The following is a 26561-nucleotide window of genomic DNA, read 5'->3' as shown; positions in this document are numbered from 1 at the left end:
CATCACATCCATATGTGCTTTTTGAATGTCCCATTCCAGAATTACTGTATTCCCTTTTTGTTGTTATAATAATAAACTCCAGTCTTCTGGAAAGGTTTTCCACAAGATTTTGGAGTGTGGTTGTGTTTAACCAGCCACAAGAGTATTAGTGTGGCCAGACAATGACGTTGGCTAAGGAGGCCTGTGGTGCACTCGGAGTTTTAATTCATGGCAAAGCTTTTCAGCAAGATTGAGCTCCAGGCTCTGTAAATGCCACTGGAGTTCTTTCACACCAACCTTGGCAGAGCATGTCTTCACCAACTTCCCTCTTTAAAAATTGTAACACATAAATACATACTTTAGAGTTGTGTGTTTTCAGCTCTTTGGCAAAAGTTTTTTTTTTATGATTAAACCACATTTCACTTTTTAATGCTATAGAACATTGATAAAATGAGTTGTTGGTGTCACCTGTGTTATAGCAGCTCAACAGTAAATAATCTTATCCTCAAAGAGCACCTTTTCTCACAAAATTGCAAAAAGACCAAATTACCACTGAAATACCAGAAAGTATTGCAAAATCTTCACTGATCATTTCAATGATTATACCGTATCTTTGTTACATAATGTATTTGTAAGCTACTTAATATTAGATTAAGCGTATGTTGAGTTTTATTATAGAAATGATAACATAGTAGAATTCGCTAATAAATAGAAATATAATTTAAATGACAGCTGTAAAATCATTCAAAGCACAGGGTTTCTAGAAATTTAACTAACACATGCTGACCTATCAGATTTCAGAATTCAAAAGTTCAGTGTTTAATGTCAGAGTCAGTTGTTCATCTTTCTCTGACCTTTGAGATCAGATCAGTTGCCTGTAAAAAAAAATATATAAATACATTGTTTACAAACCTACTGTAATACTGTTCCGAAAATACAGAAAGAAAACACAGCACATTGTTGTGTTGAAACCTTTTTTATTGTAATGATGTGCGTATTTTTACATCATTATAGATATCTATTAGCTATGAACAGGACATTTGAATTTGTACTCAATCTGTAAACATTGCTCAGAAACACCAGGCTGATCAGTTTACCTTGTTGTGGAAGATCCACTCCAGTTACATAGAACATATTTAATATATAATTTTTAATTCTTTGTGGTTGTTTTTTTTACACTTTCACCTTTACTTACATCAAACACATAATATTACAGTAGACAGCCTACATTTAAAATACTTTACATTCACGTTTCATTATAAAGAATCTGATAAATACAAGATTAGATATATAACAAAAGAATATATTTATATATAGGAATATATTTATTGATTCGTATATCTAGATACCACAACCGTGGCTATATAGATATAGAAAAACGCAAGAAGAAATTTGGCACTTCTAACGCTGTTGGATTGTTCTAAGTGAATTACAAGGAAATAGGTGTTTTTATTTATTTATTTTTTCCTTGAACTAGGGGTGCAACACAAATTTGACCTGAGAGCAATTCTCAACAAATTGTTTAACTAAAACACACACACACACACACACTTTTATCAGGGAGACATTCTGATACGAGCATGGCCGATGTATGTGTCTAACACATGAAATAGAGCTCTTTTTGCATTTACATTTATGGCATTTGGCAGACGCTCTTTTATCCAGAGCGACTTACATCTCATCCCATTTATACTAAGCAGTTCAAAGTTAGGAGCCTTTACTCACGGGCCCAGCAGTGGCAACTTAGTGGTGCTGGAATATAGAGAATATGAACTCACAGCCTTCAGTAATCCAAAGTCTTTACCACTGAGCTTCCACTTTCCTGTGCAATCGCTTCAAGCATAAAACGAAACTCAAATAACAATTTAAGTTTTACTTTTCTACTCTTATTAGACATAATTGCTTGAAAATCTTAACCCAAATAATCTGATTTACTGGGTAGAATGTTTAATGATATTTATAAATCTCCCAGGCTATAATGAAACTAAAACCACTTTTATACATTCCTTTAATGTGTAGACCCAACTTTACATTTAAAGATAATAAAATTAAATATGAGCTTTAAAACAATCCTGTTTACGATCAGTATAGAACATAACATGAGCTTTTGTTTTTGTTTGATATAATTATTATTATTACATTTTTTGGCACAGTGCACCTGAACATAAATATTCATTATAATATTGCATGATGTGGCATTTTATATCATATACATGACCTAATATTTTGTCTTATAACTCTTTTTCTCATCTTTGGACCAATTATTACTATTAATATTATTATTTAATATTATTCATTTAGCTTTTTTTTGCAATTATTTTTTGTGTACTTTTTATGGAATCTTTGCTATCTAGTTTATCCTAAAATATTGTGTCCTTACCATAGTATCTGTAATAATAATGCATAGGTCAGTGTAAAAACCCATTTTGGTCTTCTTGAAGCAGATTATAAATGTCAGTAAGTGGCCATTATGCATTCTTGATAAGGCACTGACACAGTGGTGTGTGTCAACAAAGCAAAAACACTGGTGTCAGGATACACTTTTACTGCTGCTATGGGACACACAAGAATGTTTGGGCTCCTTGTGCCATTAAAGCCTAACATTATTTAGGAAGTGTGTCTGGCCAAAAGAGATTGATAAATACAAAAAAATATAGGAAAGAATTGTGTGTTAGTTCCTGTTCATGCCCTCATACAGGAGACACATGCTGATACATACATACCACAAAGACAGACGGAGAGATAATATGCGACATGTGACTTGTTATATTATTATCTTTGGAAAAATTAAATGTTTTGCAATTTTAGATGAAGTTTAGAAAAATGTACAATTATTTTTTTTTAAAAAAAAGGTCATAAATAATACAAAAATGAGGTTTTGGAGGCGCAATGTTAAAATAATAATAATAATAATAATAAAAAAAAATCTCCACCAATGAGAAAAAGAGACCCACAGGACAGAAGCAGAGTTGTGCAGACAATAGTGTACGTGGTTGAGACACTCAGAAGTCATCGCTTGGCTTTGTCTACTTCATTGGAGGCACATTTCTCTCAGGGTCCACATGTGGTACATCAGCCGCCTGGGATTTTCAGTGGTATTTCAGCACCAGTGGTAACATCAGATCGCAAGCCAATGTTTGAGCTGTTAAAGCAGGTGTAGAATAATAATTAAATGAGACACTGATGAAATCTGTGGTTATTAAACAGCAGTCAAGATTCACGTCAGACTCACTGGTGCTTATAACTGTACATGAGTCCTGCTTCATCATTCTTTTTTTATTTTAATGTATAACAAACAAATTACCTAAGCCAAAGTTATGTTGGAAAATATATTAAATCTGTACGCTAGCGATATTTTAGAGTTAAATCAAATCTATCTATTTGTACACCTTCTTCCTCTTCTTCTGGCTGTTCCCATTAGGGGTTGCCATAGCAGATCATCCGATCCAAATATTTGATCTGGCACAGGATTTGCACCGGATGCCCTCCCCATTTTATCCAGGCCTGGGATCAGCACTCAGAGTGCACTGACTTTAGCCACCCCAGTGGCTGAAGCTCCTCATCAGGGAATTGATCCTCAGTCTTCCATGAGCCAGATGAAAAAACTACTACTGTACTAACAGGGTCTGTATCACATTCATAAGACATGCTAAAACTACAGAATTATCTGTGTTAGTGATGATGCAACCACATGTACTGATATTTTTCGGTGGTGGGGTTTGGGTTTGGAAGGGGGGTAAACTAACAAAGCCATATGTCCGTTTTAGGCTAGAATGTTGTCAGAGTCAAGCCCAGACAAGAACACAAATATAAAATTCTTTTAACACAATACATTTTTTTTTAAATGCATGTACTTAAAAGATGAAAACATTCCATATGCCAAATATATGGCTATTAGGCCATGTTCAACTGTCAACCCCAATCCAATTTTTGGCATATTCACATTGGAATCATTTTAGAATCAGATTGCTTTCATGTAGTCTAACCACTAAAAAAAAAATAAAAAAATAAATACTAAGTCTGATTTTTGCATGATTGTAATGATCACTGTCCAAGCTGGTTACTCCAGTTTTCATAGAAAAACATGCATACTTCCACAATAAAATCATGCTGCTGGTGAAGTTATTTTTAGGGCTAGCAGGGAAATCCTGGTGCCAAAATGAGGCAGAGTGTTCCCTCTTTTTTACTGCAGCACAGACTGCTCTTTAAATATTCTAAAAAATTATTTTATTTCTAACAATGCCAGAGACCCTCCTTCTTAATTAAACTTGCACTGGCCATTTCTCAGCAAGTGGGCATGATACAGTAATAAAGGTTTATCAAAATGCAGCTCATTGGCTCAGAAATCTGAGATTTGATGTGACGAGTCACATTTAGTGAGTATTTACAGTAAGTGTTTTGCTTTTTCTCTGACTGGATATCATAAACAGGAAAACTCCTACTGTACCTTGAACTGCCTGACATTTCCCTCTGCCACCAGGTGATGTTCGTGCTCTGGTGTAATACAGTATGCTATTCTCTGAAATAGAAATCATTTCAATAGCTAGATATTCAAGACATCAAGCATAATGGTGCATATCAGAACATAAATTATAATTAAGGATGTATAGTGTAACATATAGAGTAACTGGTAATATTAAATCAGTGCTAACCTGCTTGAAGGTGCCTGGCAAACTGAGGAACTTGTAGATAGCATAGAGTGGTACGAAGATCATAGAAGAAAGGGCAATGCCCCAGCCCAACAAGGTCGCCCAGCTAGGAAAGATATAGCCTTCATATTCCATATTGTTGTCAGTGACAATGCTGGCAATCACCACAACCTAGAAAACAAGGCCATGATATGAGAGACTGCCATGTAATCATCCAGTCAGATGTGCTTGAGCTGAGAGATTAATGATATTATCTCTTCTGTTTTGTTTTCTAACACTTCCTGTGCTTATTTTAAAATCAAAGACATGAAAATCAAGAGCATGTGTTTGTTGATGTGAAATATTACACTACTTTCCTTTATGGCCAGTAAGATCTGTACTGATTATTTATTGTTTAACAGGTGTCACGTGTTAAAGGGCAGAGGTGAGCATTTGTGAGCAGCAATATTGTTTTATTCCTAGAAAGAGTACAACAGGTGCAGTATTTGCTTTGAGGATGCTGATGAAGAAGTACAGAGAAGGTAATAGGGAGTTTCATTGTGTCTTTGTAAATTTAGAGAAAAGACATGTGTGAGAGCTGTTAGACAGTGGTAAGATGTGCTGTAGGTGTAAGAAGAGTTCAAGGTGGAGGTGGGTCTGTATCGAGGATTAGCCCTGAGCCCCTTCTTGTTTGCTCTGGAGATGGCCACAATGACAAATGATGTTAGATAAGAGTCTCCATGGACTATGATGTTTGCAGATGACATTGTGTTTTGTAGCAAAAGCAGGCAACAGGTGGAGGAAAATCTAGAAAGGTGGAGGTATGTTCTGGAAAGCAGAAGAATGAAGGTTAGCCATAGCAAGCCAGAATACTTGTGTAAATGAGAGGAACCTAAGTGGAATGGTGAAACTACAGGGAGCAGAGGTAAAGAAGGTGGAGGAATTTAAGTACTTAATGCCAATGGTTCAGAGCAATGGAGAGTATGGAAAGGAGTAAAAGAGTCGTGTATAGGCAGGTTGGAATGGGTGGAGAAAAGTGTCAGGTGTGGAAAGGTGTACAAGACAGTGGTGAGACCAGCAATGCTCTACAGTTTAGCGACAGTGGCACTGAAGAAAAGACCAGAGGCAGAGCTGGAGGTAGCAAAGATGAAGATGTTGAGGTCCTCTTTGGGAGTGACAAAGATAGGATCAAAAATGAGTTCATCAGAGGGACAACCCATGTTAGATGTTTTGGAGATAAAGTCAGAGAGGCCAGATTAAGGTGTTCAGAGGAGAAATTGTGAGCATATTAGTATAAGAATGCTAAGGTTGGAACTGCCAGGCAGGAGGTCTAAAGGAGGACCAAAGAGAAAATTTATACAGTAGATGCAGTGAAAGAGGACATGAGGTTAGTTGGTGTAATATAAGAGGATGCAGAGGATAGGGTTAAATGGGGGCAGATGATTCGATGTGGCGAACAGCCGAAAGACAAAGATGAACAGGTGTCACGTATAAGACTAAATCTGTTCCTTGGTTCCTTCTCAGAGTTCTTGTAGTTGTTAGCAACAAAGGAAAGGATCTTGCCTTGATTTAGGTGGAATGACGTTTTACCCAGACATGCGCATATGCTTCACATAATCCTGTTCATGAGCTTCTTTTAACACAAGCATCTGGGTTTGATAAATCTCTATTAGCTCCAGAAGGGAACCTCGAACTAAATGGGATCTCTTCAGGTTGTATGTAACACATTATTATTTCTTGGTTTGTATGAAATTCATCAAATGTAAAGAATTATTGATGTAAAGAATTATTAAACCCATCACAAAGCTCCAAGAGCATTAATTTGGATAATGTGATAAGGGAGTGATAATTGGACTAATTCAATTTAGTTTTGCTTCACAAAATGTCAGGGCCACTTTATGCAGTTTCAGGCTTATGCTGCATTGAGCAAGCCAATTGCAAGGGGAAGAATACTCTTGGAATATAATATGGAACATTGAAGGCATGCAATAATAATTACCACAACATGAGATAGTGTGATGAAGTGAGCCAAGAGCCATAGTAGATGGTTTAAATTAACAATTTAAAAAATAAATAAACTAACTAATCTTTTCCAAGCAAGAAATTAAACCATCATAAATAGCACTCTAATACTAATAGTGTCATGTTAAATACTTCGTTTAGCTATGACCAGAAACATTATTGGACATAGACATTGGACTTTATCACCACTTCCTATGTATTAGTCATCCTTTTTATGTAAATATATGCAGGGAATTTAGCTAAAAATGTGGATTAATAGAGCACTACTGTAAGTTTTGTCTGGTTTAAACAGAAATCTGGCTTGAAGAAAGCATTCTGCAAACCACACTTGCTATTTAGAAGAGACATGGTATAATTACAGACTTGAAACACCAGACTTGAAAAACTGCCATCATAAATATTGTTAGTTTTCCTGCCTTTCAACAAATGTTTTCGTATGTTAGTGTTTAAACATAAGCCAATTTTCCCAACATCATCATCACTCATCATTACCAGCAGAAAAATAGGACTGACGAACTTCCAGCAAAGCCTCCAGTAGAGTCCTGGCTTGAAGCCCATCATCCGTTCAATGTCTTCACTGAATCTGTCCACCCCTGAGACACACATATATACACACACAGAGTAAGCGAATGCACTAGTCAATGCACCTTATCAGTCAGCATATCTACTCTCAAATTAGCCAGAAATCCAACCTGTACAGTGAAATTACATAAATGAGGAAGGAAGTGAGACAGTCAAGGCAGAGGAGGCAAAAAGGATGACAAGTCTGTCAATTATATTGTCACGTTGGTTTGTCTTTAGTGTCGGTTTTCATTTCTTTAAACTGTGTTATTTGTGTCAACTGTGTCATTTCCATTGCTTTTGTCACTATGTTGAGTAGTACCTTTATATAGAGGAAAAGTTACTCTACCAACTTGAACTCACTCATTTACTCACTAACTCATCCTCTATACCGCTTTATCCTGTATTCAGGGTTGCGGGGACCTGGAGCCTATCCCAGGAGGCTTAGGGCACAAGGCAGGGTACACCCTGGACAGGGTGCCAATCCATCGCAGGGCACATACACACACACAGTACAGACATTTTGGGAACGGCAAGTCTTTGGACTGGGAGGAACCCGAAGTACCCAGAGAAAACGCACATGCACACGGAGACGGGAATCGAGCCTGGACCCTAGAGGTACAAGGCGACAATGCTAACCACTACACCACCATGTCGCCTCCAACATGAACTACCTATGTTATTTAATTTAAAAAAAAAATCTTCCCACTTTTCCATAAAATTTAGGGACATTCTTCATATTAATTTCATATTAGTCTATCACACACTTTTGTAAATAAAGATTAACAACCAAAAAAAGAAAAAAGACATATGTTCCTTAATTAATGCCATTTAGGTATTAAAATTTTTAATTCTTATTGCCCTCATTTATCATGCTGTATATGCAGAACAGCCACCAGTTATGAAGTTTTGGGGTTGTTACTCCCTAAGAAACAGTTTTCATATGAACAAAAAACCTAATGTAGACTCCTGTATTTTACACAAAAATACAAAATTACCAAAAGAATCCATAATCTCTAGAACACTTAGTAAAACCTCTTAGCTGTTTTATTTACAGTACGTACTTGGATACCCATGATCCTGTTCCCAGTTTGCTGTAGATTGCAATATCATGTTCATGTATAATGTATAAGGTCAGTAATACTTTGTTAAATTAAACTATAACTAACCATTGGATCTAATTGTCATGAATCACCTACCATAGAACCAAGACACTCCTATGGCTTCCACAAGAACCCCAAAAAGAATGGATGTCCCTGCGGCATAGTGGTCCAGTAAGGTGAAGACATAGATCCCTCCCTATGGACAATGATATCAAGAATAAAAAAATTCCATGACTTAGAAGCCACTTTAAACCCCAACATAAGTTTATATGTCAGTCCATGTAGTAACCTACTAACCTAGCCCTTATTGCTGATTTCTTTAGATTTCATAATTAATATTGAAGTCATGTACAAAAAGGCAGGTGTGTTGCAATACAATGGTACTTTGTATATGAGAGCCTACAACTCAAATTAAAGTTCTTTTTCAGAAAATTAATGACATAGAATGTTTCAATGTCCAGTAAATCTTTTATATGTTTTATCCTGCATGTTTATAAGGCATAACAGAACTCAGAAAGAAACGCATGTTAAGCCCAGAACATTGAAGCAATACTTTTGTGGAAGTTTAGACAAGATTGTGCATGTTTTTAAGTTTAAATTAACTTGTTTTTATATCTCTATACACGTAATCTCATATGAATTGGCCATTTAAAATCCACCATCCCAAGTTTCCAATATCTCACTTCCAGGGTTAGGTACAGTAATTAGATGATCATACTTTTGTAATGCACAATAAGGCAACAAGGAAGGTCCCGAATGCTGTGATGAAGGTGAACAGCTTCCTGTTTCTCTTTAGGATCTTGAAGTCATCTGTGAGTCCAGTGATGACTGCTTCCATGCCACCCATCTGAACAGAAAGAACATAGTTGTATGGTTATGGGGGAGATAGGGGAGGATTAAATGTGAGTACGTTTATGCACAATGTGTTTGCTTTTCTAATCTGTTGACAGTTTTTGTTTGGGTTTTATCAGGATTTCCATTGCGTTTTCCTGTCAACAAGATTTTTCCCCCCACAAGTTTGCCGGTGACAAGCGGGTATTGCACAATCACCTGTTTGTCCTTTATTTTGTGGAAAATCTTCATTGTATTATCACATATTATTATTTTCAGACGTATTCTCTATTCCTATCAAACCTGTTTGTCTCAATGATTATTTAAAGCAAAATCACACAAAAATGGCAAATAGTGTTCATCCTGTTATGTTTGCTCATGTTAGCATAGTAGTTAGCATTCTGTATCAATTTAAATTAGAAATTCTCCCAGAATTCCTGTCAGGTTACTTTATGATAGCTTGGCAGTTAAAATCATTTCTATTTTTGTGTAGAACTTAAAATTCTCTTAGAAATTCTGTCAAAGTATCCCATGTTATCTAATAAGCTAGACCTGGCAATTTAGATACAGACCATTTTTTATTTTAACATTCTCTCAGAGTTCCTGTGAGGCTAGCTAGCACATTAAACGTCACATTAGCAAGTTAGCTAGTGGTCTAGTGTTAGCCATTAATATTTAGAACATTAATGAGTCCTACTTCAGGCTAGCTCGTCTCACACAATTTCTGTTATTATCATGCTAATGATGGATGGTTGGCAAATGAATGGTATATTGATTTGAATGACGTCCTTCTGTTTACTTTCATACAAACATAAAAAACATGCTTTAGTGGGCAACTAAAAATAAAATGCAAAGAAAATCCCATATATAGCACTTAAGAGAGATAATTCATTGAAAAGGGATGTTTGATGTCAGCTTTAAGATGAGGTTTTATGTCTTTCTCAGTAAGAGACTTACAGAGCTGTCAATGCCTAGGGTTAGAAGCATGATGAAGAAGAATATGGCAAAGAACGTCGAACCAGGGAGAGTGGAAATGGCCTCCGGGTAGATAATGAACACAAGCCCAGGCCCTGTATTCAAACACACATTGGAAATTCAGTAATAAAAGGTCATATATCAAGTAATGGCATATAACGCATAGAACAAAATTTAGCAATATTAAATAGCACAACATTTAATAATAAACAAAATATTGCAACTTAGATAAACTTTTACTTTTTTATAAAATATTACTTTAACTTGGTATTTATTACATTTACAGAATTTCAGGTATTGGATTTTCGGATGATCAGGACAGGGTTGTTATTCAGCATTATTTATTTATGGAATCGAGAACACAGCATTCAATCCAAGCTCATTTTAAAGCTGATAAAGAGATGTGACATACACACCATCTGTGGCCACTTCCTTAATGCTGACGCCATGCTCATGAGCCATGTAGCCCAGCACCGAGAAGATGGCAAACCCTGAGAAGAAACTGGTGACGCAGTTTATAGTGCTGGTCAGGAGGGCATCCCTGCAAAGGTACAAATGCACCTATGGGTTATTTGGGATCAGAGGTGTCAAGTAACGAAGTACAAATACTTTGTTACCTTACTTACAGTAAGTAGAAATTTTGGTTATCTATACTTTACTGGAGTAATTATTTTTCAGCGACTTTTTACTTCACGCAATTATCTGTACTTTCTACTCCTTACATTTTAAAAATAGCCTCGTTACTATCTATTTTATTCCAGCTTGTCATTCAAAAAACAAACAAACAAAAAACATCCGGATAAATCGCGCCATCCGGATGGAGCGAATTTGATTGTGGTTGGATAAGAAGTATAAACATACCATTCTGACACCCCATTGGTTGGTACGCGATCCATCCACGTTACACACTCCAGCATGGACGTTTAAATAAAATAGCATTTTCGGTTGATAAGTTTGTGATAAGTAGTCAAAGATGTCCGTGATAGAGACTCCAGATTCGAGCGAAATGTTACAACCAAGCACCAGCGAGGAAGGTAACAGCACCAGAAAGGTAACAGGAATATATATATATATATATATATATATATATATATATATACACACACACGTACATGTTGCCCTCACAGATTCCTGCAGCTAAGCTTGGATGTACATTAACATTCCAAGAAAGGTTACTGATGACATGCCTCTGAAGTTTGTCTTTTTGCACTATTAAAATACTTATAGGCAACTAGTTATCATATTTTCTTCTCCATAAAACATGTTAATGCTCAGTAGTACACATACTGTATATGGTTCTTTAATGTATTTGCATTGTACTAAAATGCATTCTTTTTCAATTGCCACATACAGTATCCCAAATCACTATGGCCGTTAAAAAATACAAAAAAAACAACAACACATTTTTCTTTTTTTTATGAGGTTTTAGTGCAGTATATAGGCCTGTGGCACAGCCTAAGTTTTTATCCTTAATGCTTTTTCCCCCTCATGTGTTCCTTTCTCCCATATTTAGAGTATATAAAAGTGTTACTACTGTATTTATTTAATTATTAGGATAAATAATATTTCTTAAAGGTGATTGCCTATACACTTATGAAAAAATATAATCACATAAATATGTAATACTGTATGTAATAAAATCCTCTCAGAAATGCTTTTATATAAAATTTAATACACAGATTTGACGTCAATCAAAAATTTGTGTCACCAGGATAGATACACACTCCTGACTTCACTTTGGAATGTTTTTTATTGTTTTTATTATTATTTTTTATGGTTTTGCTTATAATTTCCTATAATACAATAGTTACAATGAAATGGTATTTAGTTCACTGTGTATTCCTGCATTGCAATCAGTGTTTGAGGCAAAACCTCCTGATGTTCCACGACCCGGTGATGGTAAAGTGGTTACTGAAGATAAATACATGTAATTTTATAGGTCAAGCAAAGTCAGAAGATTATGGCTGCATCTACAGTATATATAATATGGTTTATATGGAGTATCACAGATTTATTTAAATGCTTGGGTCACTTAAAACCATTTGCAACTTATATCATTTATTATAATTTTTTTCTTTGTAATGATAGTAGAAATTACTGTAAGACTACTAACTCCTATGATTCCACCAGTATGTCAATCTGTACTATTACAAATTCCAAATACACTAAATCTAAATAGACATTTTTATTATAATCATGTCTTGGCTCTGTGCAACATTTTGTCATTTAATCCAAAGAAAAGACAGTGCTGCTTCCCCACTCAAGCAATCATTCATCTGATAAAGAAAAATAAGGTTAATGATGAATGGGACCATGTATGGGAGCTCAAGTTTAATTACCTCATCAAGGTATCATCTGGCCTGGTTAGCATGAGCTCAGACTGTTAACACAATTCAACAAATGACTTCAGAGTGTCATTGGAGTATGGCCCAGTGATTTTGTAATCTATGTGCCAGAAACATGGCCAAATGGGGCCAATTTGTAGCCTATACGCAAAGAAATACAATTAAAGCAAAAATAAAAAAAAATGATGCACCTGACTAGCTTAAACTGCAACTTGATACTTTTATATTTGATGTTGTTTGTAATTTCGAACCCACAAGTTTTTTAATTCATTATATTTATCTTTTAATCAAAATACCCCCCTGAGATACATGACCAGAGCAGAAACACACAAACTCTTATTATTAAGGGTTAAGGGTCCTTCCATCCGACATGTCCTTTGGACAGTAATACAAAACAGAGATGACATTTGCCTACTAAGGGCATAAATTTAACACTGGCCACAGCCCTTATTCAATTAAGCAACAGCTCCAAGGAGAAAGATGAAGATAGCCATCATTTACCTCAACTGCTTTCTATTTAATGGCATAGAAAGATAGGAATTAAACGCTCAGAGCTGCAGTGGCCATGCTATAGTGCTGGTAATGGAGCTTGTGATATCCAGTCCCAACAAATCACATTAGTGACTGTGTCTTACCTATAGCAGTTGTTGTCAAATTTATTGTAGCTGGCAAAGGCGATAAGCACACCGAAACCCGCCCCAAGAGAGTAGAAAATCTGTGTGGCGGCTTCTATCCAAACCTAAAACATACAAAAAACAATGATACATGCACGGGACAGTATAAATAATATTCCAAATTATTATATATAGTAAATTGATTAGATGAAAATTAGTTCATCATATGCTCACTTGAGGATTGTTGAGTTTATTGAGGTCAATGTGGAGGTATGCACGGATTCCATTCATAGCACCTGGTAGTGTGATGCCTCGGATCAGCAGCACCAGAAGTACAATATAGGGCATGGTGGCAGTGATATACACCACCTACACCAGATAAAAAATAAAAAAAAGTCCAATAAAATGTCCAATCAAGATAAAAAGATAAAAGTAAAATTACATTCAGACACTCATTAAGAATCATAATAAATTATATGAAGTGTTGCATTTCCCTTTCGGAATGTCATAAATATTTTATGCCTCCAGCAATTTTCATATCTTCTTACAACTTTTTCATGCATAAACCATGTTCAGCTTATTAGATGACTACATTAAACAAAAGTAACATGCAAATTAGAGAATGGAATCTATGAAAATGACTAATAAAAAAGTTACCAAAGTTGTACAAGTAAAATATTACATATGGCATCCATAGATTTGGACACCCGAAAGCGTCTGTGATTTTATTCAGTTACAGTTTACTTCAAAAGTAAATACTTAGTAAAAACTGTAGTTACACCACATAGTATTTACTGCATTGCCGTTTAATATTTTGTATTCAATTTTATTATTATACTCTGGCTGTTTGGTACCTTTCCAGAAGACTTTACTCCCTTCCACAAGCTAAAGTAGAGAATAAAGACAACCACGACGAGGCAAAGTGACAGCTCCCAGCGAGGTTCTTTCAGGTCATGGATGCCTTGACTCTCATGGATGCGCAGTACTTCTCGTCTAAGCAAGGAACACATACCTGTATTGTAATAAGTCTGACAAATTAAAAATTCAATTCAAAGTATTACTTGATTTTTTTTCCCATTTACGGTACACAGAATTTATTTTTTAAACCAAATTAAAATGTGACACAATCTTTGATATATTTAAAAGAGATTGGGATTAACGTCTGCACAACTGTACAGTGCGGAGAACAACCACTGGTGATCATTCTGTAACTTATCCTTATTGAAAGTGGCAGAAGTCACAGAGTGTTCAGGAATGTCTCATTTGCTATTTAAAGACGTGACCATCAGAACAACACATTCAAACAGAACAAAACGCTGAGACAACCACCACCGGGTTAATCAGAGGACTACATGAGAACAGTTTGTCCTGGCAAAGACTATTTATCAAATTATGTTCAAACAAGTATGCATTTCATTGCTTTCAGGAACTCCTCAAATCTAATAAGAACTGAAAGCGTTTGTAGTCTGTCCAGAGGACCTCAAACATGACTGGTGTGAGTTGATCACTGGGCTTGTGAAGCTATTATGTGCAAGCAGTAACTACACTGGGATTATGTCATTAGTTTATGTCAAGAGAGATTATGTCAGGAAAATAGTGGAAATCATGCAGCACATTTGGAAATAATTAGGAGTTGTCTGCAAATTGCTAAAATTCACAATTAGAAGTGGATAACTTTATTAGCTAGCCCATTGGTCCAAGCTGGTATAAGGTGCTGTTCAATTGCTACTGTGTTTCTATAATTTGTTTGTCATACCATGTTTCTAAAATTGCTGTCAAGTTGTAAGTGTGTGAGTTTGTTTATGTGTGTGTGTGCGCCCTACAATGAATTGGCACCCCATCCAGGGTGTACCCCGCCTCATGCCCCAAGTTTCCCAGGATAGGCTCCTGGCCCCTGTGACCTTGTACACAGGATAAAACAGTATAGTTGATGAGTGAGTGAGTGTCATGTTTCTGAATTTGCTGCTGTTTCTGTTTTGACTTTGCTGTAATATTTGTATTTTTCCCAAAAAATTCCAGCAGTGGTTTTGGTTTGTTAATATGTTTTGCACTCACAAGCTGCCATCAGTTTGTCCACTCCTGAAGTTGCCATGCTACTTACATGTTTTGTGTTGAAATCCTAAATGCATTAAATCATTTTCATGAGGCTGTCATGACACCACTGTGTAACATTCCACATTGTCTGCAAGTTTCACTCAGAATATAATTTTGTTGACTGTTTATGATTTCAGAAAGATCCAGGTCCTGCTCCTACTGTTCATAGTTATATAATCCGTTTCCTTAGTTGAACACATACACGTCCCTTTGGGACTTTTATCTTCCATCATGTTTCAGTCCTTCTCTGTGGGTTTCCAACGGTTTTAGAGTTTTATGACTGCATAAATAAGAAAAGATGAAACGTACCACCCAGACATGGGGCCTTACTTTAGAAGAGGTAAATATTGTTCATGCTGTTTTTTTCTCTTTATGGGTGTCAGAAGAAAATATTAGGTCCAAGTATTCAAGGAAAAGACAATCATGATCCAGATTCCGAGAAGTTTAAAGGAACAATAATTTAAGGCCATTGTTTTTAAATGCTAAACAAACTCCTATAGGAACCTGTTTTGTGCTTTTCCTTCCGAAATAAAAACATGAAGTTATTGTTTCCTTTTCTTTTTATTCTTTTTATTCTCTTTTGTAGGATTACTTTATATGTCTATTTCTATTTAAAAATGATGCCCAAATAGTTATCTCTGTGAAACATCTGAAAATATTTCTTTATGATCTAAAACAGATTCAGATTATATCTGACTCTACTAAACTTTCCACAGGCAAGGTTCAAAACTGTAACCTCCTGCTTCCAATATGAATTAACAGCTTTCTTTTACTGCAGTCCAACGATTTTGCATAAAATAATATTTCTTAAATAATTCTTGCTGGTGAAAACACCAAATAATTCTTTATAATAGCATGGATAACAGAAAAACATATGAAAATACATAAAAATGTCATTTTAAAGTCTTTTCTGTACTAAGTCACATGGCTTTGTTTACCAGTTGCCCTTTACTTTTAGCTAAAAAACATTGCTGTCTTGACAATTTGCTCTATAAAGAGAATGCAGAATGCTATTCTGCTAAAATATGTTATAGCAAGTGCTAACAAGTGGACATTCTACATTAAATGCAACTAAGAGGGGCATTCAAGTTATACTGGGCATTTTAATTGTGTAAAATAACAGAACTCTTTAATGGAACGTTATCAGGACTGTACAGCAATAACTCCCAGCTGAGTTTGTGTAATGTGTGTAATTGATGACCATAAATGATTGTGTCTACAGTTCCCAGATTTTTAAGGATCAAATGTCCTAAACGCTGAATGTCCACAGGAACATGCAACTGTGACTGCTGTGGGCTCTAAGCCACCTCCGCTGGAGTCATCATTCACGAACTACAGACTTTTAAAAAAAATTTGCACCATTTAAATGTTTTACTATGGCTTAGATTTCCATTACTGTAGTTATCTGTAAATGTTACTTGATTTTCCACCTCCCATTTATGAGAAAAGTCCCATTTGATTTGAACACTACTTACAGATAAAAATGACATTATTTAACAGAAAAAAAAGTATAATTGCTAGAACGTTGTCATGGTTTTAACAGAACAAATCACTCTGGAACATATAAAAATATTAATTACGGTTCTGTACTTTTCTGTAAGTAAAGTCACTATTCACTGCTGATTATTTACAGAAACCACTTACTGGTCAAGTCAAGTCACGGTGCTTAAGGGGCTGCACTAATTAAGTCAATATGATATATCTGCGCCTTTAAGAGATTACTCCAGTTGGTAATGGATTGGAAAGAAAGAGGTAGCATGAATAAAACAAACTGCCTCACCATTTAACAGATTGCATGAATAGAATATTTGCTTTGCTTCAGAAATTTTCTGACAGCTATAAAATTTGCTCAGGCAAGTATTTTTATCCTCATGTAAGAAATAACAGTCTTATACCAAAATGATTTACCAACCCATGACTCTTTTAATAGTTTGTAGTTATGCTTAATGATATGGAACATCCACTGAACAAGTTAGTTCGTATTATTTCTAGCACTGTAAATGTTGATGTGTTCATAAACAGGCCATCTGCTATAGCAGACACTATCACACAAATTTTCAGTTTGTGTCTGATAAATCTTTTTCAAAACCTTAATGCAAAAACATAAAGCCATGTGAGTAATTCTTAGTGATGTAAATGAACATGGACCATCAATGTTTGTACACAATTTAGAAGGAAAAGACAGTTCTGTAACTGCTCTATCATGCTTTATTCACCAATTTGGAAAAGTAATGGGACCAATATGCTTAGTTGCAAGCTATATACAGTTAAAAAAAAAACAACAAAAAAAAAAAAACCCTCACAATAATTTGCCATTATCATTAATATTAATATCTAGAATTTCTCCATTATCTAGACAGGGAACTGAGTCTGATATTCTTCATCCTTTAAAGTCATTATTCAAAGAAAGTCAATTTGACATCCATTCCAAAATGAGAAAATCGCTAATTTTCAACTAAAATTCAATTTCCACTAGAGAATCCTTACTGACAAAACAATTCGTTCAAGACTCTGCTTAATCTGTGTCTGGAAGAATTTTTTGACAGCTACTATTACTTTCTGCCCACTAGAGACAAAGATTGACTGACAAAACAATGCACTGGAATGAAATGTGGGTGGTAAGCTGGATGATGAAACTTCCTCATCTTGACATTGCCATTATCTAGAAGTCATAATTGATTACCTATTGTAGAAAGACATAGTGGTGGTGACATGTGACATAAGTAAATCAGTGAACAACTTCCTTAATTTTGGGGTTGACAAGCTTATCTATTGTTTTCAGTTTTTTAAATTTACTATATGGTGAGATGCCTTCAAAACCAAATCAGTTGAGACTTTCAAAACACAATCCATCAACAGAATAAATTCTCATAATGTCTGTCGGGGAATATTTCTTTTTTCTGTGTAGTTGCTGACCACAAGTCTCCCCTAGATGTGTCCATCAATTTGATATCTGGTGTGTTATGATTAATAAACCTGCGTCCAGTGTAAATTATTCTTCAAAATTAGCGGCATCACCAGGCATATACAAAGGCAAATTTTCTAAAAAGGGGATCTGGTGTAATAAAATAATTTCTGGAGGACACACTAATGAGACTAATCAGGCCTTGTTTTTTTTTTTGTTTTTTTTGACTTATTGTCAAGGTAAGAGCTGACAGCTGAGAAAACTATGCATCATTATGTAAGAATCTACAAAGAAACGAAAAAGATATACATGAAACACAAAATAGAGAACAAGATACAGTACAGTAAGAGAAAGAAAAAGTAACTGCAATATAAAGATGAAAGGAGAAAAACATAGAGACGGAATTAAAGAGCAAGAAATTAAAATATGCTAACTAGACTAAACTTACGACATTTACTTCAAAGGGCATACAGTACAGTATGTTTTATTGCCTTTAAGTTCAGAGTAGTATAATCATCTTAAAAGCCCAGAGTTTATCTCTCGTGGCTTTCAGTATGCTTCATGTATAGTATTAAACAGCTTTATGGTGAGGCTTTTGAAATTCACTTTAACAAAGACATCAAACAGCACCTTTCCCTGTTTAGATAAAACTATATTTATCGGAGGAAGAATTCTGCCTCATGAGTTTTTCCACATAATTCTCAACCTCAGGAATGCTTCTGCAAGTAAAAACTACAGCCCTTGTCCAAGTAGACAACTCCTCTGTACTTGCTTCAATTATTTCACTCTGCAGGGAATTCCTCTGGATTATCTGGTTGCCTTTCACCGTAAAGAAATGTCAGGAGTTGGTAGCTACTCTAGAAGGAGTAGACTGGACCAGAACCATGGTATAACACGATGTTCCAGAAACAATTGCTGTTACGGACATGTTGCTGGATGGTTGAATAAATGGATGAATTTGAAGAAAGGAAGGTAGGAAGAAAGGAAGGAAGGAATAGATAACTGCGAAAGAAACGTTATGATATGCCTTTCAACCCACTCATCAACATCGGTGACAACAAGTCAAAGTACTTCTAAATCATTCTAAATGGACAGAACATGCTTATTAAATTCTAGGATAGAATACAAAGGAAATCAAAAGTTTTATATTAACATTTTTGCCTTAAGTCATTACACATGGCTGTTTAAGTCAGGTGCTTCACATAAACAGATTAGAGATGTGATTATTCATCATTTCTGATGGAGAGACGATCATTTAGCTTTTTTTGGACAGAGTCACTGGTGTCGACTTTTCAAATATACAACTCAGGAATAGATTTTTCATTGTTAGTTGACTCAAAGTTCTCAAACGTCTTTTGGCACCATGATAAGAAAATATACCCTATCTAAAACCAAGGATATTGATTAATGACTCAGAACCCTTATAAACAAAGACTAGATCCACTTAAATGTACAATCAGGTCTTGAGATGAACTTTCTCTTAGCCACAGTAAAATTTGAAAACATTTAAATGGTGCAAAGGTTTTACAAGAAGCCGTATGTCCATCTATAACGATCTTGACCAAGGTGGCTTGGAGCCTCTCAGCAAAAAACAGCCTGGTTCGAACAACACAGGTGTTCTGCTTTTGAAGGACAGAAGGAGTTACTGCCCCATCCTTACCCTTATAGTAACCCCTATAGTCCTGATCTTGCTCTAAGCTTTTCTACATGTTTGGGCCATTTAAGGAGTTCCTGGGAGGCCAGCATTTCTGATATGAAGCAGGCAGTCTAATCATGGCTCTGATGTACTGTGAAAATTTTCTACCTTGATGGTATCCAAGCACTAGTGAAATGCTGGGTGTTGCAGGGGATTATATATATTTTAAAAAATTTAACTCTCATAACTGTGCTTTCCTTTTTTTCCCAATCAAAAGTCCTAGTTTAACTTGAACACCTCTTTTATATCGTGGTGCATACATTAAATGCCTTTCCTCCAAAACAGACTCATAGAAACTCACTCAAATACACACTGTAAATAACGAACACTAATATTCACTTAACTGAAAAAAACCCTTGCTAACATACTCATTTTCCAAAGAAAACCACATTTCCACAAGTAAGCAAAACATAGCTCAGATGCCACAGCATCCTAAGTATGAAGAATTCAAATAGTTTGGATTATGACTGAACATCTGTAATATGTATTTTTTCACTGCAGGCAATCCTCACTTTATAATTAGGCAGCTTTTGTAGGAATCATGAATCACTGTTTGCAAATGGAAACCTTTTTTTAAACCGCTGGCCTTCAGAAACTTTCTTTGGAGGTTTGCCTTGCACATAACACGTGCACAAATCTGTATTTCTTAATGTACGAAATATATACGTAAAGATCAAAATGTACACATTCCACTGAGACCCACTGGCAGAAAAGAAAATACATGAAAAATTGTTGCTTGCAATTACATTTTAATACCAAGAATGGAGAAATAAACTATTTTTAAACAAAATACTTCTAAGTAGTTGATCAATTTCAACGGAATTTGACTATGTACAACGATTAAATATCAAGCCAGAAATATTTGTAGTAGATCTTCTTTTAACTATATTTATTTAATTAGGGATTCAGCAACTTTATCCCATATTCATACACCATTGTATTCATAATTATGAGGTTTATTTAAATGAGACCAACACAAACATTCTAAACGCCTCGTACATTATTCTTAGAGCTATTCTAGGTTTCACTATGCATAAGATTGTTGGAATTCAAACTGCTCTACTTCCAAACAGCCATCCAATGCTTGTTCGCCCCAATGCTTTTGGCTAGACTGAATCAATTATGGCACCTTCCATCTACTACTGTTAACGATTAACGCCTGAAACCATTCAACACATCCCATCAACAGTAGGCTCTGATTTAAAACATGTTGTTTTTCAGCTAGTCCTTGTTAATTTAAAGAAACACATCTTAACCTGCTGACAGATGCTTTATGGAAGTGATGCTAACACAAAATAGATGGAAAATGAAATAGCGAATTGAACTGGAGTGGAAGCTTTGGTTCCATGACAGGATAAACTGACTGTATGGAGCAAAATGGTACAAAAAAAAAGTTTGTTGCAGGAAATGGAAAGCATCAGGGGAAACCTATGTACTTAATTTAGCAGACATCTAAACACTATTAATATACAATCCAATATCGTGAAGAAAAAAACATATAAGGTGTAGGAAATGCCAAACAACATTTTGAACTTAATTCATAAATTTTTTCATACTGAAGGTTAACTGGTAGCTTAAATTATACTATGAACACTGTGCAATGCGTGACAAGCGATACAGAATAAATTCAGTTAAACTATGCAGAATGGAAAAGCTGTCTTACTGAAGCAAATGAAAGATGACACACTCATCCTCAAAAAAATGTATTTGGCCCAGCGCTCAATGATGCAATAGTACCAGAAAAAATCCTAAGCATAATATAAGATTCCACATTGGGAACGAAAAAGACTCACTCATAGAATTCGGCAGCAGGTGTCCGCTTGTACTTGGCATAGGTCGCATTTCCCAGGAAAGAGGAGCCATTGATGAGCTTGGGGTCTTTGCACATGGGGCTGTTCCATGTGTTGTTACAGTGCTGCCATGGCAGCTCACTCGTGAATGAGGAGAACAGGTAGTACAGAGACCATGCTATAATGACGTTGTAGTAGAAGCCCACATACAATGCTATGATGATCACGGTATAACCTACGCCTGTGGGTAGACAGGACACAGAATTTTTTACATTCTTTAAAAAAAAGTATTTTATTATTTTAGGCATTTAAAAGTTTCTATAGTGTAATTATGTCATGTCAAAATTACAAGATGGCAGCTCTGAGAATAGAGCTCAGAGTCGTTTCTATGGAAACTCACCAGTGCATTAACTTCTTTTGTACAGAATGCCAAATCTATGCTATTTTATGCATTAGATAAAACAAGAAAATGATATGGAATGCCTGGTATACCACTTTTAACTGTATTATCTTTAGAAACATTTGCTGGTGTTTTTGGTCACCGTTACAAAATTCTCTTAGTAAGTGTTTTGATTGATTGTAATGTAGAGCGCTGTCTAACATCTTACTCTGACACTCTCATAGATGTCTAACAGATCGATCTGGTGACTGTGATAGTTATAGGAAGTAATGTACATAATTTTTATCCTTATCAAACTATTTTGTGGGATTTGTGCCAATCCATTGCTCACACATACCAAGGGCAATTTGGGGAACGCCAATTAGCCTAGTATGCATCTTTTTGGACTGTGGGAGGAAACCCACCAAGCATGGGGAGAACCTGCAAACTCCATGCACACAGATGCGGGACTCAAACCTGGCCATGAATTAAACCCGGACTGTGGACAGAACCACCAAGCTACCATCAGCTGGCTAAATATGCCAGCAAAATAAATGCATGCTTCAAACAAAAGAGTGACAGTTTAAATCTGTCATGTGTATGCTAAAAATCCTTAGGAAGAAATACAATTTCTTATTCCAGTCATGAATGTACATTTCCAAATACAAATCACTGTTATTTTATAATAGGAACACATGCCAGAAATTAAGTAACCTATAACAATGCATTTCATTTTTTTTTTTAAAGCTGAGGGTCTGTGTAAGAAATTAATAAATAAATTTGAGTTTTTAAAAACGCACCTTTGAAAACTGGGCAGATCTTCCACACAGTGGCCGCCCCTTCTCTGTTATACTGACCCAAAGCCAGTTCCATGTAAAACAGTGGCATTCCCGCGATGAACAGGAACATAATGTACGGGATCAGAAATGCCCCTGGAAAAAGGATTTTCATTATTATTATGAATACTGAAACTTAAAATCAAAAGAATAAAAAAACTCAAGAGTTGTCTACATCTGTACAAAAGACTAAACGTGGCAAAATTCAGAAACAAGAATCCACAATCCACTATCTTAAGCCAAGGGATGATCACTGAACACACTGCATTTGGACAGTAAAACAATAAATCTGTTCTGGATTGTGTTTTTAGACTCGCATTTTTATATCATCTTTTTATATTGTACAGCTCTAATTCCATTATAGAGGTAAAAACAATGCTTACAGAGTAAGCACTAAAGCACTAATTGATACAGGATATGAAATAATCTTTGATTTCGAACACCAACAGATCTTGTGCTCATATATGTTTTTTCATAGAAAACAGATGTTGCATACAGATGAACCGCAGTGTTTGATCAGAAAATATCAAAGCCTTATATCCTGCTTTTACAGTATCACTAAACAAAACTTTCACTTTTGATACTCTGACCTAAATATACAGATCTGAAAAAGCTACTGCATAAAAGATACTACAGTATGTTTCCGCTGATACCGCCCTATAAGTACACAGCAACGCTCTAATGCTTCTTTAAATGCAGCATGGGTCATGGCTATCTGTATCCTAGCCACTATCATCTCTGGCTTTTCCATCAGTTACATCTGAAGTGGGCAGAGCTTCTTTGGAGATTAATGGATGCTGAAGTGATAAGCATAATTAGTAAAATACCATATAAAATTCAAGTGAATGATTTGAGGTGAACCCAGGCTTGTTTCTGATTATGTTTAATTAAGCATGAGACAAGCTCAGTTTGTATTAATGACAGTACAAAAATATATTACTTTAATTTTTAGTGAAAATAAAGAGTTGCCAACATGTACCGTATTTAAAAGTTGGCCATTTTTTGGAAACACAGAAAATTCCACAAATATTTAAAACTTTTGCAAAAAAAATAAAATTGGCTCAAACTAAATGAATATGAAGCCATGGTGGATTTGCGGGGGAAGAAAAAAAAACATAAGAAAATAATAAGAAACCTTCGCAAATACTAATTAATTGCAGAAATTAATAAGGATGGCTGAATGACTGATAAATCGGTCATTTGCATCATTTATTTTAAGCCTCCATTCATGTGAGTAAGCTAGTATTTGCATTATACAAGTGAAAAAAGGATAGTCAAACGATGCAAGAGTGCAGTACTTAACAGCTTTATGGACTGGTAGTGGAAATAACAACAATGTTAAGTGGATTATGGGAAATTTATCAAGCTGCACCACACCATCCAGTAGAAAAGCTTTTTAATTTGTTGAGGTTATCAGTAAAATAAACACAAAAATAACTTGCCAGGAATAGATTGTGTCCTGTGATTTTTTTTTATTGATTATACAATTTAACCACATAAAGCTTAAAATTGCCCTGCAATGGGTTGGCACCAGATCCAGGGTGCACCCTGACTTGTGCTCAACATTTCTTGGGATAGGCTTAAAGTCCCCTATGACCCTACACAGGGGGGAAAGCAGTCTAGATAATGGATAGATGGAAACCATAAAGCCTCACCAAACGTCTCTCATGAACATCAAGTTATAAAACAGTTTAGAACTGTAAAGCAGATCAGAACTATTTCAGGGTTGTTGTTTTTATGTAATAACACACTTATGTTGTCTTTTGCATGTTTTTACCACTTTAACACATGGACAGAATAAATTATACATCTGGACACTGTACAAGGTAAAAGTGCTAGAAACTCTTAAACTAAACTTTATTACATGGTGTAATGAATGCAATACTTTTTCACTTCTCTTTTTGCATCACTAGAAAACAAATCTTTGCATGTTTAGAAAAATCTATTCATTTAGAAATATAAAAAATACAAGTGTAGAAATCCATCAGTGGGTCATGAATAAACCCTCAGGGTATTAGTTTTGACATTTACATCTTAATTCCACATTACACTTAAGAGGTGTTCCCTCGCACCATCACAGTATTGCTCAACTCCACCAACAGCTGAGCACAAAAGTTACTAAAACTTTGGGCCATGCATTTACCACCACTCGTCTTGTCTACTCAATTTCCCTTTGTTTGGGCGCTACAGATAAAGCCATACAACACTAAAGAATATTTCTTATCCATAATACAAAATCTGTTATACTCATTTACAGTGTGCATCCAATGCAAAGTACGTTTATGTCTGATTTCATACCTACAGGTTATCCCCATGTCGTCCAAACATGTGTAAATTATCTTAGCATGTATTCCGCATTTAATTATTTCCTAAACAATAGATCAGCATATGACTGCTGCTAGAGGGCAATCTTAAATGATCTGCAAAGTTATGTTTATGTTATATTTTGCTTATTTCTATTAAATGTCACAGGGTTTTATGTATCTATATGTATATAATTATATGGGAAAGTTCAACACACATTGGACACTTTCTAGACCAGAACCTTCACTATTCTGTCTATCTCACTGTATGTGAAAATATTTACATATTTTTTTTTAGTTTTTAAGGTTTTAATTATAATCCTTGACCTCCTTATACACATACAGTATGTATACTGTACTAATGTCAGTTTTGAACAGGTGATGAGATCATGTTTGTAGGTCAGCATGCAAACATTTACGGTATTTGGGGGATGACCTTATTCAGTCCAACTTATATTTTATTTATTTATTTTATAAGAATCTGTCAGTGTTGAGATTCGACCTCCTTATATACATATATAATGGCAGTTTTGAATTGGTGATCAAATCAGGTTCGTAGAGCATGCAAACATTTACATCTTGAACCAGAACACAACTTACAGTACATTTTATCTCATATTATTTTTGTTTACAGTTAAGGATTAAGGTCCTTGCTCAAGGGCCCAACAGTGGCAAGCTGACAGTGTTGTGGTTTGAGCCTGCAACCTTCTGATCAGTTTCATGTCTTACCCAGTGAGCTACCCCTGTCCTGGACCAGGTCAAACATTTCTGAACAGTAGAGGTCCTATGTGTTCAATAAATTTGGAAAAAACTGCACTCTGAACACTTCTTACCAGTTTAGCGCACATAGATCATAATACAAAGTGCACAATATCAGTTAGTAGGACAGCATGCACCTTTCTAGAGCGCTCACCTCCGCCGTTTTTGTAGCACAGATAAGGGAACCTCCACACGTTGGCCAGGTCCACGGCGAAGCCAATGACGGAGAGCAAGAAGTCCAGTTTCTTGCCCCACGTCTCGCGCTCCGGCGTCTCGGTGCACGTGCGCGAGCTCGTGTACTGCAAGCCGTTGCGCTCTTTGACCAGGATGAGCTCCACATCCTTCTTCTCCACGGCGTACGGCTTCAGAGGGGCCACCGATGCCAGCTTGTGCTCGGGCATCACCTGCACGTTCATGACGGCGGTGCCTGGAGAAAGAGGTGACGGATCGGCACTTGCGATGTTGCTGTTGATGATGATGATAAAGATGCTAATGATTCTGAGGAGAAGGACTTTGAGAAAGAGCAGTGTGATAAGGACGAGTTTTTGGTCTTGGCTACGCTGCTCCTCTGCTTCATCAGCTGTAAAAGAGAAACAGGAGAAAAGTTACTAAATATAAAGTTATACAGTTATAAAGTTTGCGTGGTAAAACTAAAGTTTAGTGGATTAAAAAAAAATAAATGAAGCGACACGCATTCAAGAATTAACATCTGTCCATCTGGAGATGTTGAATATTAGTCGG

At 35.7% G+C, this 26561-nt stretch overlaps 1 protein-coding gene across 1 annotated transcript; it reads right to left on the bottom strand.

The window, feature by feature from the left end:
- Positions 1-942: 942 nt before the first annotated feature.
- slc6a2 (solute carrier family 6 member 2) lies at positions 943-26262 on the bottom strand. The gene is made up of 14 exons (XM_053491794.1): positions 25975-26262; positions 22723-22854; positions 21547-21784; positions 13913-14051; positions 13293-13427; positions 13080-13183; positions 10516-10640; positions 10082-10194; positions 9012-9140; positions 8390-8489; positions 7122-7222; positions 4632-4799; positions 4427-4498; positions 943-3121 (listed from the first exon to the last, which is right to left on the bottom strand). Exons 1-14 carry the CDS (start codon positions 26234-26236, stop codon positions 3098-3100), a joined length of 1842 nt encoding a protein of 613 aa, XP_053347769.1. The 5' UTR covers positions 26237-26262; the 3' UTR covers positions 943-3097.
- Positions 26263-26561: the final 299 nt, after the last annotated feature.

The sequence above is a fragment of the Clarias gariepinus genome, chromosome 3, assembly GCF_024256425.1.
Source record: "Clarias gariepinus isolate MV-2021 ecotype Netherlands chromosome 3, CGAR_prim_01v2, whole genome shotgun sequence".
NCBI lineage: Eukaryota > Metazoa > Chordata > Actinopteri > Siluriformes > Clariidae > Clarias > Clarias gariepinus.
The sequence above is the reverse complement of the archived record's forward strand: the minus strand, read 5'-3'. Positions and strand labels throughout refer to the sequence as shown.

Excerpts from the sequence above, each read along its gene's own strand:
- slc6a2 (XM_053491794.1), bottom strand. The coding sequence starts at position 26,236 with ATGAACGTGCAGGTGATGCCCGAGCACAAGCTGGCATCGGTGGCCCCT. Across the intron at positions 21,785-22,722 it reads GATCTGCCCAGTTTTCAAAG|GCGTAGGTTATACCGTGATC; the intron begins GTGCGTTTTTAA and ends GTCTACCCACAG. Across the intron at positions 8,490-9,011 it reads CCTTATTGTGCATTACAAAA|GGAGGGATCTATGTCTTCAC; the intron begins GTATGATCATCT and ends CATTGTCCATAG.